This window comes from Melospiza georgiana, chromosome 5 (assembly GCF_028018845.1).
Source record: "Melospiza georgiana isolate bMelGeo1 chromosome 5, bMelGeo1.pri, whole genome shotgun sequence".
Classification (NCBI taxonomy): Eukaryota; Metazoa; Chordata; class Aves; order Passeriformes; family Passerellidae; genus Melospiza; species Melospiza georgiana.
The window spans coordinates 17,563,301-17,574,625 of NC_080434.1; the positions used below are offsets into that span (position 1 = coordinate 17,563,301).

The 11,325-nt window shown below is 40.0% G+C and overlaps 1 protein-coding gene across 2 annotated transcripts in view; it reads left to right on the forward strand.

Annotated features, from left to right (window-relative positions):
- Positions 1–9,840, forward strand: part of NPNT (nephronectin) — a 48,895-nt gene extending 39,055 nt beyond the window's left edge. For both annotated transcript variants that reach the window (XM_058024193.1, XM_058024194.1), the window contains 4 exons: positions 2,180–2,275; positions 2,688–2,786; positions 6,297–6,553; positions 7,914–9,840. In XM_058024193.1, the coding sequence (XP_057880176.1) occupies positions 2,180–2,275; positions 2,688–2,786; positions 6,297–6,553; positions 7,914–8,009 (548 nt within the window). In that variant the 3' untranslated portion in view covers positions 8,010–9,840. The remainder of the gene's footprint in view (positions 1–2,179; positions 2,276–2,687; positions 2,787–6,296; positions 6,554–7,913) is intronic.
- The last annotated feature ends 1,485 nt before the right edge of the window (positions 9,841–11,325 follow it).

Here is an 11,325-nt window from a genome sequence, read left to right on the forward strand (position 1 = left end):
AAAATCTTTATTTTTGGGAAAAAAAATCTTTATTTTTGGGGAAAAAAAAAATCAGATCTTTACTTGTTGGCAGATATGTCAGCTTCAGTTTGGAGAATTCTTGTGTGTGTGCACAGATGTAACTCAGGCTTACAGAAAACATCAATGCATTAGAAGTGGTACTTGAAGAAGTAAACTGAAGTAGTTTACAAGATAAGTTCCTAATATTTTTTGCAGTATTTTCCATAAACAAGGACTGTGACAGACTGGGAAGAGAGTGTGCAGGAACATGTACCTTAAAACTGTGACCCCTGAGTATCCTACAAACCTTCAAGCATGGCAGAGAGTTTCCTTCATGCTCTTTGCCAGAGTGCTCATTTAAAACCTTGTCATTACCTGCCTGTGAACCTGTGGTCTGAGCCTTTGGTGCTTGCTGTGCTGTGCTCAGAAGTTCTGAAGCTGATTTGTTCTCCACAGCACAGAAAACAAACAGTATCTTCTTCCCTTGGCACAGTCTGAGGTGAGGAAAGGCAAGGTGGTGCTCCCGGGGTGTGCAGCATAGATGTGCTGGTTCAACTGCCCCACCTGCATAATTCAGGGTGAACAATGGATTTATAGAATATTTGTGCATAGATGTTTTGCAAGGCAATTGTTGGCCTAGGCTGTGGGGACTGTGCACATTTATGAATTTTCTTTCATGTTAAAGCTCAAGGTTTTAAAGCAAAACAGCCCAGGTGAAACAAGGCAGCAAAAATGCTTAAATCTGAAGCTGTTTTGAGCATTAATATCCTAGACTGCAAATATACATAATCAAAAATCTGCAAAGGACTAAAAAGAAAACAAAAAAAAAGGAAGACCTAGTGATTCAAATAATGACTATTATATTTGGGAGTTCATCGGCTTACTACACATTTTGAGCTTTTTCACTATTTGTTTTTGTTATATAAAATTTTTATTCAAGACCTCTAGTCTAGAATAGTACTTTAAATATACATTGGAGTTTGCTTATTTTGTCCTAATTTCAAGTTTTTTTTCCTTTTCTATGTTTTGGCTTTAGAGGAGCTCTTGTAGCAGTGCTATTTTCATGTTGACCTAGTGCAAAAGAGGTTCCTTCTTAACCATGGATTTGATTTTCTGAAAACAAGAGTCCTTTCAGTTATCTTAATTCTTCTTGTTCTCACTTGTTCTATAGAGACATTAATAGTTATTTTAGCACTGCAAATGGAAAACATGCCAAGTTTTTAATAGATAAGACGCTTTCAAATACCTTAGGTGTCAGAGGTGCCTATAAAACCTGAGGACATGTCTGAAACACATTACTACTGTTATGAATTATGCATTAGACCTGTCTCTAAAAGAGGAATTTTCCAAGACAGCTCTATTCAGTGCAATCTGTTTATCTCTGGCTGACAGCTGTCCATCAGGCAAGAAATGTGCTTGAAACTTACTCAAACTGGCACAGCATTTTCAGAAATACGTGGGAGTCTTTGTAGCCACCTGACTTTGGCAGCCATCACTCCCACAGATAGCTCATAAATTTCAGGTTGTCTAATTACCTCTGGGCCCCTTAATCACTGAGAGCTGTTCCTTCTCCTCCAGCTGGGAACAGCAGCTGAAGCACAGGCTGTGCTGGAAAGCAAAAAGTATAATTACAGTTGAATTCCAGCTTCCACTAGAGCTCCTCCTTCCCAGCTCCCAGTACAACCCTGATAATTGTTTTGGGAGCTCTAATCCTTTGCAGATTGATGGATGTACCTTCAGCTGTCTTTCAAAGGTTAAGTGCTCGTGGGGCCTCTTCCAAGTGCTGCTGCCTCCTGTCGAGGTTCTCCTGTAAATGTCTGTGGAAGGCTTGTGTGAGGACTTTCATGTGGCTTTATTTCATTGAGAAACCACTGTCTCTGAAAATGCATTTGGAGAGGAATAATGTGCTTCAAGGGTAAAGCTTTCCCCCCTGGTTAAAAAGGAGCTTTCATTCAAAGAGCCTTTAAGAGATTTGGAATCAGCTTTTACAGTGCTTAGGTAAATGTTACACCACAAATCATAAATCACGTAGGCATAAAGTTTATGAGACTTTGTGTTGAATATAATTAAATGTATTGAAATCTCCAGGAAAAGCACGATGCCCAGGGCTGCTCTGCTGGTTTTTGTTAGAGATAAGTTAGTGACCTACTTCCTTATCTCATTGATTTTTTTCTCACAGTTCCGCGCCAGCCTGGAGTGAGCAATAATCTGTTTGAAATACTTGAAATTGAACGAGGGATTACAGCTGATGAATTTGAAGCAAATGATGACCCAGGTAAAGACCATGTCTCCTATTTAGGACCTAGGGTTTATGATTTTTGGAGATTTCTTGGTGGTTAATACATTTTTCAGGACTCTTTTATCTTATGCCCCTCTTTTAATCTATGCTTTATAAAATCATGTAAAACCAACCCTTCTTCTATATTTACACTTTTATTATTTACACTTTATTACACTCTTATTTCCTAAAAAAATTCACCACAAATATAGCATGAATTATTAATAATACAAAGGTCCTTTTTATTGTTTTAGTATTTTTGTAGATTCTTTTCCTAGGGCTCCTTCTACACTTAATTTTCATACTTACTTGCTAGTCACTGGCTAGTCAGCCACATGGGAAATTGAAAACCAAAACAATCTGAATAATTTCTGGGTTTATTTTGTGACCTCCTGCTCTGTTCTGCCAGGTGTGCTGGTGCACAGCTGTGATTTTGACGGTGGACTGTGTGGATGGATCAAGGACAAAGATGATGACATGCACTGGGAACCAGTGAGAGATGTTTCAGGTAAGTAATCTGTGTACAATCACACCCTGCAGTTGAAGAGCCACCAAGGCTTGAGGTTGATGACAGTTCTGCTTGAGGACAGATCACACAGCTTCTGTTCCCTTTAGTTCTGGGGTATATTTCACACTGATGCCTCTTCTGTGTGTAAAAAGCAAAATTGAGGATTCCCAATGCGAAAGAGCAATTGAAAATTTACACTCTTATCATAGCTGACATCTTCAAAATAGGAATCTCTGTGAAGGAGTAGTAAATATAGTCAGCAAAAGTTTGTCTTAAAGGAATCTGAAAAATTGTGGACTAGAGAACAACTTTTATTTATGGTGAAACAAAGCCTTTTTTTCAAACTACCATGTAAACGTAATTATTTCCCTATCACTAGCAAAATTATAGAAGGTACTGGAAATAGTCTTTGTTTTGCTGCAGATAAAATGTTCTAGTATAACCTCTCAGATTGCTGTGGCTTGGAGTAGAAGTTGATAAAATCAATCTGATTATAGGAAAAATGTCAAGTAACTGGAAGGCAGACGAGTGAAATGCTGAAACACGGAGGCTTCTGAAGAAGGGACTGTTTGGGATGATAAAAAGTGACATTACCCCAAAGGTCAGAGGGCAGTGTGTAGTAGGTGCTTGCAGGACAGGAGGCTGGCATCAGCGCTGGTGCTCAGCCACAGGAAGAGCCCTTCCCTGTCCCCAGCCCTGCTGTCCCAGGATGTGGATATGTTTTGTCCCCTGTTGATTTTGGTGTGGCGCTGCGAGGCTGCTGCCCTTGCCTGCTGCCCTTCCCCCAGAGCAGTGCCGGGATTAGACACACATCCCTGGCTCCCGCAATGACGGGATTACTGCGGCCCCTTTGGAGCGCACAGAGCTCACGGCATGGGCGGAGGGAAAGCGCTCTCAGGCGGGACAGTGGCCACGGTAGGATGAGGCAGGGTGAGGGCACTGAGGGCCATTTTCCTCATGCAGCACCCTGGCCACTGAAGGGATTGTCATTTGCCACCGCAGCAGGTGACCTGGCACCTTTCCAGGCTGTTGGGCTGGCTCAGTGGAAGTGCTGCCTTCACTGCCTGGGCAGGGGTCCCCCAAGGAGGCTGCTCTGGTACTTCAGGAGCTCCTTGTGACACTTGAAAAGCCCTGGGAATTGACTGGGAGAGCAGAGCTCCTTCCTCCTGCCGATGAGAAAACAGGCAGCTGACTCCTGCCTGCAGAGTGGCACTTAAAAAAAAAAATTACATGTAATTCATGCCTTTTATGAAACAACAGATTTAAAAATCCATTTTTTCTAAGTCAGTCACTCAAAGCATATTCATTATCTGTACTCAAAAATTGTTATTTATATATACTAAATTCCAGAACTGTGATTTTTTAACTGGCTCTTTTTTGTCAGACTTTTTCCCTGCATTGCTTCCCAGTAGTCAGGGACAAGCTCAGCTTTTTATTTCCTGTGTATGTTCTGCTGCTGTTGACATAACCTGTTAAAACTAGTCCCTTGAAGTCACCCACCCATCCACCCACCCCCTCCAGCCTGGAATACCTTGCTGGGAGGATTTATTTTCACAGCTTGTTCCTGACTGCTTGCTTTCACCTTGCAAAGTTTGCTATATGTTGGTTTATCAGAATCTGCATTTTGAAAGGTGCTGTGCCGAAGCATTGTGAGCTTATCTTGCACGCAGAAAATGCTGATCTGAGGGGCCTTTTCCTGCAGGGGCTTGCCTACAGCTATGTTTGCTTTGTGCTTACCTAAATCTGTTTCCTATTGATTGACTTCAGCCACAGTAGCTATCTGAAAATGATGCACTTAATAAGTCAGTACTTTCAGAGTGGTATAATTGTATCTTCAGCAAACAGGTACAGTTAGTTATTTAAACTCTGTTATGCTTGTTTTAGCAATTAGTGACCTTTAGCAATTAGTGCAACCTTGCTGCAAAAGCAGTGCATTAAAAACAAAACAAAACAAAACAAAAAAACAAAACAAAAAAAAAAAAAAACCCAAAAAAACCCACCTCCCTCAGATAATTCCCACCAAAAGGCTTTAACAGATCCTTGGACAAAGGATCCATTGGGACAAATGGATCCACTTCATGGCTAAATGTTGATCTAGGGCCCCAGACAGCAGCATAATACTTTGCTTTGTTAAATCTCATTCAGACCAAAGAACTTAAAAACTTATGCAGAAGTGGTGAATTGGAGACAAGGTTGGCTTTCCTTTTAAGTGTGTGACAAGCTGTGGTACCTGGTAATTAAATTTTACAGCTTTTCAAGGGAAAACATTGTGACTTTCAAGGAGAAGCTATCAAAAAATAATGATCTGTTTGAGTAGTTACAGGGACACAATTAAAAATATTTTTCTATCCTGTTTAACTGTGTACATCAACAATCTTACAAACCCCCAATATTTCTAAATCTTTCGTTTTAAGTAAGGAGCCTAAAAATGCCACTTTCTTAATGAACTTAAGGTAGAGGTGGCATTTTTTGATTAAAAAATACATAAAATCTGATCACATAAAGAAAATATATTCTTAGATTCAGTGTAAGATAAGGATTTTGGTTTTGTTTTGTTTTTTTTTTAATTTTTTGAACCTTTTTCCCTTTGGTTATTTTTAGATTTTAAAGGTTTCACCCACCTTGCAAAAGTTTTAATGAAAAGTACAAACAATTCATACAGGTCTGGGTTTTCTCCAGGATGTGAAATCTCATTTAGTGTAGTTCTGAGTGTAGGTGTGAAAGGTGCCTTTTTTCTTTCTAGGTTTAATGGATACCTGAGATCCTTAGCTTCTCATGTTCTGAGTGTTTTCTGGAAGGCACCTTTACTTCATACATGATAAGAGATAATAATAGGGTTTGGAATTGAGTATGTATGTTCACTGACAAGTTCCTACTGTTAGAATTTGGGGTTAACAGCCATGTGGAAATCATTATTGCTTCTTGCTTTCTCTATCTACCAGATTTAGAGTTTAAATTACAGTTGAATAAAAGAGGCTATCAGGGTTGCAAATGGATATGCTTTGAGATTTACCCTGTTAACACAGTTCCCAAACTAAAGGAAAGGGACAGAGCCCTAGCTCAATTCTGGTCTGATAGCATGATACCATGATAGCATCTATTCTGGTCTCTGTTATCTGTCCAACAGCAAAACGTTGCAGCTTGAAAGGTGCATGAATTTGCACAGTGTTTTAATATCACTGTGGGTTTAAAATCATGCAGTGACCAGGGGGTTGTCAGAAATGACAGAATACATGAGGTTTTTTGGAGAGGGGAGTATTATTTACTTTGTCAAAAAGAAAATTGATGGGCAACACCCAGCCTGGTACTAATGTAGAGAAGAGCAGCACTTTAAATCTAACCCTGTAGGGGGAAGATGCACTGGTTCTGGTTCTATATGCCTTGTTTTGCACTCTCTGGACCTTGTTTTACCTTTATTTATTTTCAATAACTCTTGTGAGTTTGGTCCTGCAACCTAATAGTGTTAAAAGCACCAAACAAACCCCCAGCTAACTGCTCTTTCCACTGCAGGGGGACAGTACCTCACCATCTCTGATCCCAAAGGGAAAGAAGGAAGAGTGGCACATCTTATCCTGCCCTTGGGCCACTTGGCTCAGGCTGGAGATTTGTGCCTGTCCTTCAGGCATAAAGTGCCTGGGCTGCACTCTGGTGCCCTGCAAGTCTTTGTGAGGAGAACTGGTGCTCATGGCCCAGCTGTCTGGGGGAGAAATGGGGGCCATGGCTGGAGACAGACACACATAACCTTACCAGGAGCAGGCATCAAGAGTGTGAGTACTGATCCTTGTGTTGCTGTTTGGGTTTGTGCATGGAAAAGCTGAGGATCTTTAAATGGTGCAGCACTGCAGTGTTCATCTTGTGGGTTCAGTTTTACTCTGTTTTACTGCTTTGGTCTCTGCCAATGGAATCACAGTACAGATGAGAGTTATTGTGCATTTTTTAAAATTAGTTTTATGTATACAAAAAAAGAAATCCTAGCTATAGAAATATAGTATAGGCTACTCTTAAGGGAATCACCACCTAGGAAAGAACAGCCTCATGGACAGAGGCATACTCTATAGAGAATTTTAAAAAATGCCTGTATCAAGATTCCTCATGAGCAATGTTTTGAATAATACAGTGCCATGAAATAGGAAGAATAATCCCCTGTAGATTGGTAACTGGCTAAACCAGGGCAAAGATACTGAAAGTAAGTAATTTTTGGTAATGCAGGGAGATTACAAGTGCAATCACAGATGGTTTTATGCCCTTTAGCATGCCTGCAGCTGATCAGGCTGAGGAGGTGAATGATGACCTAACAATGCCCATAACACAAAATGGTTTAGTGCAATGAAAAGAAGGTGCCTGAAGTGCCATGGAGACTCTTTTAATACCTGGAAATTTTAGAAACATTGTGTGATTAAACTGGTATCAAAAGCTCTATGTTATTCTTCAACCTCTGAAGGCAGTTTTTATTTCAGATCTGAAGAAGTGGCTTGGATATTTCAGGGCCTGTTTGACTTAAATATCAGGTGCTCTGAAAAGCTCATACATATAAAGTTCATGATGGGAGCAGGCTGCAAGACAGACACAAGTGTCTACCTCTAAAATGAATATTAAGGCTGTACTTACTGCAGATAATTTTCTAGATTTACCTCAGCAACAGTAGCAAAGACACCTGACTTTGTTAGCTGTCAATGAATGTTGGACTGAGAATGAGGACATTTGTAACAGGTGAACAGTATAGCTGCAATATTCTTACCCTTTTTTCCCCCTAAATTTCTCACTTCTGGCAGTCCCCCTTTGCACTGTCCCTTGCCTCTCCTGCCCCCCTGGCAGCAGCTGTCAGCATGGGCACCCAGGGCTGCTGACCTGAGCCACTGGAACACTCATCCTAAGATCAGATACTTACCCTCTTAAGTAACCAGAGAAGGCCTCTGCCAGAGGGAAATTAGGAAGAAATGTGGAAGTTTTATTGTCTAGCTAATTAAAACCCAAAAGTAACTAAATGGTAGTGATTTTGGAGGGGCCTACTGGAGACCTGAGGAAAATTTGAATGAAGACCATAATCTTTCATCACACTTTTTAATGAATTATTTCTGTGTAATTTTTTTTCATACCCCACTCAAATTGTTCTATTTCTCTTTCTAGGTTATTTTCAGAGGTGAGAAAGGGAGAGGAAGAACTGGGGATATTGGACTAGATGATGTGGTCTTGAGGAGAGGACGCTGCTCTGAAGAGCATTAGCCAAGACAATGAACCAGCAGTCATCTCCTCTTGCCCTTCTCATGCAATTCCTACACAACTTTGAAGCAGAACTGCATGGAAAAGAAGAAAAAGTGGGAGAGCAGCAACTTCTTAGTGGTCTGCTGAGTGCAATCTCATGGAAATTTCACTTAAATACATGGAGAGCACCTCCCAGGACTGAGGAAATGCAATCTCAGGCTGGTTCTTTCTATTAATCCTTACCCCTAAATCATATATTGTATGTAATAGCTTTGTTCCCTGCTAAGTCTGGTGAGTGCTAACAGAAAGAGCACTTGTGAAAAAGGGAGAATTAATTACAAATGGTAGCAAAAGAAAGCTCTATCTCACAGTTTGTGTTAACTGACAGCCATTATCATCCCATACTGCTGTCTTTCATTGATTAATTTGTGTGAGTCACAAATTGGATTAATGAAAGCCTGGACCTGAGCTATGGCTTACTGCCACTGACCTTTGAAGAAAGGTTCTCATATATGAAATAGCATTTATTTTGCTGTTGCATCTGTATTAACCAAAACCAGTTAGAGAGAGTAGGCATTGCATCCTGTAATATTGCTACTGCTGTGTTTTGTGTATATGTGTATGGTTGACATATTTATGTTTTTTTAGTATTTACAGACTGTAGTTGCAGGGTAACTGGCAGCTGTACTTTGTTTTTGTACAAGACAGGAGTTCAGCATCTTCTTCAATACTGCTGGTCATGCCAAATTATCAAAGTCAGTTAATGGTGCTCATTGAAAAGTGCTGGTGCAGTTTTTCATGTTGTAACGTCCTGAAGGCAAAAGACCAAATGCTCACCTGATGGAAACTGGCATCTGAAAAAGCTCTGCAAGTTTGCACAGAGCTCACAAGCAAGCCCTAAAGGGCTCTCAGTCCTGCAAGGAGCTCCTGGTTCAGCTGAAGCAGCCAGAAGCAGATGAACTTAGGTCTTGTAAGGTTGAGCCCGTTGACAATGCCAGGAATGATTCCTCCCACAGGTGGCACAAGCCCATGTGAAGAAAAGGGGCAGCTGTGTTAACGCTGTACAAACCATTCAGACCTGAAATGCCTCCATTGCTCTTTGGCAAACGTCCATACTCTGCCCAAACTTCTGTATATAACAAGCATTTTATTCTTTAGAACAACTGTTAGCTCGAGTGGGAACTGAGTATTTATCAAAACTCTGGACTGATTTTATAGTTAGGTATCATGCATGTGCTGTGCAGTTTCCCAGGGAATTCTTCTGTTTGGTTTGGAATTTTTTAAGTGGGCATCATGATCACTGCTAGCAATTCTAAAATTGACAAAGTAATTATAACGTTTAGGAAAATGGCAAGAGGTTGGTAAAATGTTGTTAGTGATGCAGCCTTAAAGCTTCAAAAAATCCATATATAAGAAGTCAACCTCAGTTCTTCTGAATACTTAAATATGGTGTAAAATAAATGTCAGCTGCATAGCATGTTCAGTCTTGTACCAAGTTCACAGACACAAATTTGCAGGCCCATTAGAGGTTATATTCCAAATCCCTGTTCCTGACAAAGTACAAATCTGAAAATATTTTTTCCCATTCATCCCCTAGGACTAAATACGGTGTGTAGAACAGAAATGTATGTCAAACAGAAATTCTCCTGCAAAACTGTATCAGCAAATATTCTGAAAAGAAAAAAAGCAATGTGTTTGTAAACATTAAATTTTAAACTATTTTGCTTTGAATATGATTATGATCTTTTTCTCTTATGTTATTTTGTGATATGTCAGAAATATCTGTGAATAGTTGAAATACCTTGTCCTTATTTTAAAGTAATCAGTAAAAGAGACTGTTACTTGCTACTAATGAGGAATCTTGTTTTCATTTTTAGACAGAAAGTTTCAGTTTTCATTGCGGTGAAATGAAACAAAAGATGACAATCCCAGAGTGAAATAGCTCTTATTTACCAGTTTTAAAAATCAAAATACATTTCACTCTAATATGAAGAGAGCACTGTATTTATTATTCAGAAGGAGGAATGGCAATTTTCAACCTAACTTAAAGAGCAGTCTCACAGGTAATTTAAGAGCTTCTGCAGTATTAGATGTCCATTTTACAAGAAGGAGCAGCTACCATAATTCCTCACTCTGATTCAACCAGCACAAACTGCTCTTAGATGCCAAGGAATATAAGATTAACAAATTTTAGTCTGGTTCATCATACTACTACAGGTTCCTGAGATTAAGATTCCCTGCTTAAAATGCAACTCCTATCAGGGGTTTTTGCCATTTTTACAAATGGTCCCTAGAACCCAGAATCTGGATTAATTCAGAAGGAAGATAGCAGTAAGTACTCAGGTGACAGGGGAGGATTCAGGTCTCTGTTTTATCGATGCATTTCATTGCTGCAATAAAACAGGGACTTGTAGAGCCTTGTGACAGCTGCTGGACAAGGCAGGAGTTCAGCAGTGGCTTTGAGCTCTGTGGGAGCTGCTGTGGCTGTAGATCACTCACCTCCAAACTCTGTGTGGTGCTTTCTCTCCATCTTTTGGGTAGACAAGGTGAGGTCACTCAGAGGTTCTGTTGTGAGGATCCTTCTCCAGTTCTTGCTCTCCAGGTGCTTTTTAGGCAGCTCCCCCCAGCCACAGAGCTCAGCCAGGATGGCCCTTTCCATATGAGCCTCAAGAAAGGGATGAAAATATGGCCTGAGGTCCTCCTATGAAGTAGATTACAGTTTTGGATTTAGTAAATAGGTAATAGAAATTCCTGCTTAGATACTTAAGCAAGCAGAAGAAATTACACTAAATTAACATGAAAAAAATTATCAAATATTTAGCCTCTTGCCAGTTTATAATTGAATGTTCTTAAGACATATTCAACAAAGAGAATGAAAATAAGATTCTTTATAAATGACAGGTACTGGGACCAGTGGCAGGTGCATTTATGAATTTGCTGACATCACAATCATCAGAATGAAAGCAACCAAGACAAGATTTTTTTAGTTCTAGATTCCATTCTGTACAGTGCCCTCATCTCTCACCAGAGCCATGCCATTAAATCACTAGTGAGTGATTTTAGTGAAGCCAATTCATTCTGAAGAAAAGCTTCCCTAGGTTTCCTTCAATAAATTACCTGAGGCTTGGAGGTCAACATTGCTTTTACCACAGTTGGAGATTACAATAACTGCCCTCATAAGACTCAGGTAGTCATAAGAAGACAACACTGAACAGAAGAACATTTATGACAGCAGCCTTCATCATCCAGCTCTGTTCTGCTGGAGAAAAGCTGCCACAGTAGCAGCTGCCTCCAACTCATGTGCCAAGGTCTCTCTATTTAGAAGTTATTTCTCCTT